The sequence below is a fragment of the Octopus bimaculoides genome, chromosome 19 (assembly GCF_001194135.2).
Source record: "Octopus bimaculoides isolate UCB-OBI-ISO-001 chromosome 19, ASM119413v2, whole genome shotgun sequence".
NCBI lineage: Eukaryota > Metazoa > Mollusca > Cephalopoda > Octopoda > Octopodidae > Octopus > Octopus bimaculoides.
Genome location: NC_068999.1, coordinates 36,959,391 through 36,964,819, shown reverse-complemented (window position 1 = coordinate 36,964,819; position 5,429 = coordinate 36,959,391). Strand labels below are relative to the sequence as shown.

The following is a 5,429-nucleotide window of genomic DNA, read 5'->3' as shown; positions in this document are numbered from 1 at the left end:
ATATATATATATATATATATATATATACGACATGCTTTTTTTCAGTTTCCATCTACAAAATCCATTCACAAGACTTTAGTTGGTCTGAGGCTATAGTAGAAGACATTTACCCAAGGTGCCATGCAGTGGGACTGAAAATGGAACCATGTGGTTGGGAAGCATGAGTCATACCACACAACCGCTATATATATGATGTAAATGTGTGTGCTATTGTTGGTCCACAATTCACTGCTTGGCAACTGGTGTCAGCTTGTGTTCCTGTAACATAGGAGTTTGGCAACAGAGACTGTTAGAATAAGTAGTAGGCTTACAAAATAAGTATCGGGAGGTGGAGTGATTTGTTCAACTAGAACCCTTCAAGGTGGCACCCAGCATGGCTGCAGTCCAATGACTGAAACAAGTAAAAGATAAATCCTATTTGTTAGGCCCAACATGCTACTCAATTTAACAGCACCATCAGCTGATCCTCAGGTGTTTTTAGCAGAGTTCACTCTGTTGTTGAGTATTTGGACTAAGACAGTCCCTCCTCCATCTCATGCACTTTTTTCTTTAAAGATGCTCAGACTGGGCAATATCCACATCAACCTCACCAGTCAATAAGGGGTTGGGAAACACACGGGCATTGTCCCTTCTCTTCTGATTAAATTATAAAAGGAAACCCTTGCTTCCCAGCCACATGGTTCTGGGTTTAGCCTTGGTAAATGGAAACTGAAAGAAACCCATCGTATATATATATATATATATATATATATATACATTATGTCCCCCATCACTGCTTGACAGCACACCAAGAGAGGCCGATAGAATAAGTACCGTTCTTTAAAAAAAAAAAAAAATAAGTACTGGGGTTGATACATTTGACAAAAAAATTCAAGGTGGTACCCCAGCATGGCCACAATCTAACAACTGAAACAGAAAATAGAAGATAAAGACAAAAAACACCAACCTTTGGGCTCTTTCAGGGTTTTGACTTTGCATTGCAATTACTTCTTGGACCTTCTTGTCAACGAGGGCTTCCCGGATTTCAGGATCAGTAAGTAGGTCCTGCATTCTATGCTCGTTGTCCATGTAAGCAGAAGACATGTGGTTCAGAGAAGCGGAGGAAGAGGCAGCCTCGCCACTGGAGGAGGAGGAGGAGGAGGCGGAGGAGGGAGCAGCCACATCCTGAAGGGGTGTGGCTGCTGCCAAGTTACACGGCTTGTGAGTGCCGTCTTTCTTGTCCAACTTCAAGAGATGGTCACCTGGCAAATGAAGAGAGAAAAGAAAAAAAATTACTACCATCAACTTCACCTCCATTATCACCATGCTCACTACTGTTTCTGTTATTATTGTGACGGACTGTTATTTATCATCCGAGTCATTGTTTGTATCTTTTTGTAATAATAATCCTCACTATAACCATTTTCATCATCATCATCATCACTTCTACACCACCCACATTCATCATCATCATCATCGTTTAACGTCCGCTTTCCATGCTAGCATGGGTTGGACGATTTGACTGAGGACTGGTGAAACCGGATGGCAACACCAGGCTCCAATCTAATTTGGCAGAGTTTCTACAGCTGGATGCCCTTCCTAACGCCAACCACTCAGAGAGTGTAGTGGGTGCTTTTACGTGTCACCAGCACGAAAACGGCCACGCTCGAAATGGTGTCTTTTATGTGCCACCCGCACAAGCCAGTCCAGGGGCACTGGCAACGATCTCGCTCGAAAATCTTACGGGAGCCAGTCAGGCGGTACTGGCAACGGCCACGCTCAAAATGGTGCATCTCATGTGCCACCCGCACAAGAGCCAGTCCAGGGGCACTGGCAACGATCTTACATGGCTTGCCAGGTCTTCTCACGCACAGCACATTTCCAAAGGTCTCGGTGTGTATGTATATCTAAGTACCTATATGTGTGCATGCGTGTGACTGTAAATGTGTGTGCAACTGCGTGCACGTATGTGCGTGTGCATGTATATATACGTGTATGCGCACATATATATGTACAAATACATCTACCATTGTGCTTGAGCATGCATGTGTATATATGCATCTGTATATATGTGTATGTGCACGTATATCTATACATATTCACAAATGTATATGAATATGAGTGCATGTGTATATATGCCATTATACCTTCTTTCCTCCTCTCCTAGTCCTGCCTATCACACATATCTATTTATAGTAATTTGACATCCTTGTATTCTTCTGTCCACCTCAAATTTTACTATCAAATTTACTACTCACTTCAGTATCACCCCACCCAAACCTTTCCTCTACCTTTTCTCTATCCATCCCTTAATGCAGTTCTGTCATATCACCCCTACTCACATATCTCGCATTCTTTTACTCCCTACCTTCTCATCTCTTCCTATCCCTCCCCCACACCTCTCCCATCCTCCCATCACATTATCTTGACCACCAACTAACACTCCCTTTCTCACTTCCTTCACTTTTTTCTCCCTCCCTTTTTTTCTCTCTTTCTTCCTCTCATTTTCTCTTCCTGTTTTAAATTTGACCTATCTCTTCTTTCTAATCATACACATCTTCCCCACCCCCTCTATCCACAAATACTACCAATACATTCTCAAATTTTCATTCACACCACAAAACCCTTTCGAACGAGCAACATTGATTCCACGGCTCCATACTTTGAAACGACTAAACATGAACTGCTATTGGAACCTATATACCATGTACAGGTAACATTTTAGCCACTTCTATACACCATTTTCCTTGAATAATGGAACTGGAACAACAATATCTTTATATATCTTATTTCTACTTTCATCCTCTTATTTCCCTCTATATTCCTTATCACCTCCTTTTGCACAATAATTTGAACTCAAATATTTTCTCACACAGTCTCTGATGAAGGGATATCCATAATATCCCAGAAACAGCTGTAAGACTATTTCATTATAAATGTCCTGAAAACTCATCACACCCTTGGATTTGCTATCTCATTCTGTTTCATATATATACATATATATATATATATATATGTGGGTTGGTCTACATTACTCTGTAATGAGCATAGTGTCGGTTTCCCCAGGTTCTCTGGCATATATATTTCTTCTTGGATGGAACAACAGTCCATCACAGGACTACACATTTTTGCCAGCTGAGTGGACTGGAGCAATGTGAAATGAAGTGTTTTGCTCAAGAACACAACACATCACCTGGTTCAGGAATCGAAACCACAATCTTACAACCATGAATTCAACACCCTAACCACCATGCCACCACTAAGAAGGCTCTCAACATCTGTTTATAGAATCAATGCAGTTATAACATATATATATATATATATATGAAGGACCACTGTGTTACACATAAAATTCGAATTTAAAGGCTTGTTTTATATAAATGTATGATCTGAAAAACTCCAAATTTTTAATATCAAACCCTTACCTAATATACTACAGAATTCTTGCATAGATGCTTGAAGATCTTTGTCTCCCTGGTATTTGGCCATAGCAGACTGGGGGTTCTTTTGGAAGTCTGTGATGGCTTCGATGAAAGTAGGGTCTGAGAGCCGACCGATTAAATTTGGATTGCTTTGAAGACGTGTCAACAAGGCATCGGTAACCCACTCTGGAAAACACAATGGGAAAAGAAACTCAGTTTCACAATTTTTTTTTTCTTTTTGCAGTGACATCAACTGAAAGTGTGAGATTAAGAAACGGCCAATAATGAATACAAAGTGCAGTAATTGAAGACCAGGTCAGTTATTAAATCATATATTGTTTATTCTTTTATTCTTTTACTTGTTTCAGTCATTTGAGTGTGGCCATGCCAGAGCACCGCCTTAAAGGGTTAAGTCGAACAAATCAACTCCAAGGCTTACTCTTTGTAAGCCTAGTACTTAGTACTAAGTTACAGGGACATAAACACACCAACATTGGTTGTCAAGCAATGTGGGGTGGGTGGAGGACAAACATGGACACAAAGACACACACATATAAATATATGCATATATCAGTTGATGTTGGTGTGTTTACATCCCTGTAACCCAGCGCTTCAGCAAAAGAGACCAATAGAATAAGTACTAGGCTTACAATGAATAAGTCCTGGGGTCAGTTTCTTCCACCAAAAAACCCTTTAAGGCAGTGCTCCAGCATGGCTACAGTAAAAAATGACTGGGACAAATAAAAGAATAAATGAAAAAAATAAATCCAAATATGGTAAAAAAAAAAGCCTCATTTGTGTGTGACTAACCTGTGGAATTGAGAAGTGTCTGCTTCTCCCGGATATTTTCAAGTTCTTCATGCAATTCAAAACTGGAACTTCTAACATCAGTGTTCTTTGGTTTAATAAATGGCATGTCCTTGTTATAAGTTTTCTTGCTGCCTATCTGGTTACAATCAATCAAATTCTTCGTCTCGTTGCTGCGTTTGTTGTTGCAACCACCACTAGCACCAGCACTGCCAGTAGCACCACTATTATTACTACTACTATTACTAATACCACCACCACCACCACCACTGCTGCTGCCGCCACCACCACCAACATTACTGCTGCCATCCCTGGAATTGTTTGTCATGTTTTCTAAGAAACCTTTCTTCATACCACCAAAAGCTGCACGGTTGTCCTTTGACTGCAGGCCTGCGTTGCTGCTGTTGGAGGCAATGTAGTTGTATGTGGAATGGCTGCCTCCTGAGGGCAAGCAAGAAGCTCCGGCACATGCCCCAACCATATTACTGGTAGATAGTTGCACCTGGGGAATAGATTATAACAATTACTATAATAACAATAAGAACAACAATGAGGATTTCAAATATTAGCACATGGCCACACATTGTAGGACAGGGTCAGGAGAGGTTTAGCTGATGTAATTGACCCTCAGTACAGATTATCATCATCATCAACATTTAATGTCCGTTTTCCATCCTAGAATGGGTCCAACTCATGCCAGCTTAGACACAATTAAAACCAAGGTGCCATGTAAAAAGCACCCAGTATACTCTGTGGAGTGGAGTGGTTGACATTAGGAAGGGCATCCAGCCATAGAAACCAAAACAAAACAGATTATGGAAACTGAAGTGGCTCCTGGATTTGCCAGTTCCTGTCAAGTCATCCAAACCATGCTAGCACGGAAAATGGACATTAAATGATGAAATGAAGAAAAACAAAGTCAATGCCTGAAAATCGAACTCAGAATGTTGAGGAACAAAATCAAATGCTACAATATATTTTGCACAACACCATTACCAACTCAGCCAATGACTGAAACAAGTAAAATATAAAGATACATATGTATACATAAGTATGTGTATGTATGTATGTATGTATGTATATATACACACACACACACACACACACACACACACACACACACAATTACTGTATAACTCTCTCTAAGAGATTTAGAAATGCAATATTTCTAATTTTATAGGTCAGTGAATTTATTTCACTTGAAATTCTATGAGTTTTCAA

General features: G+C 40.2%; 1 protein-coding gene across 1 annotated transcript in view; it reads right to left on the bottom strand.

Moving 5' to 3' along the window:
• LOC106871772 (AF4/FMR2 family member lilli) overlaps positions 1-5,429 on the bottom strand; it is a 60,698-nt gene that overhangs the window by 13,671 nt on the left and 41,598 nt on the right. The window contains exons 3-5 of the mRNA XM_014918410.2: positions 4,212-4,710; positions 3,405-3,587; positions 947-1,241 (exon numbers count right to left, since the gene is read on the bottom strand). Coding sequence (XP_014773896.1) covers positions 947-1,241; positions 3,405-3,587; positions 4,212-4,710 — 977 coding nt within the window. The remainder of the gene's footprint in view (positions 1-946; positions 1,242-3,404; positions 3,588-4,211; positions 4,711-5,429) is intronic.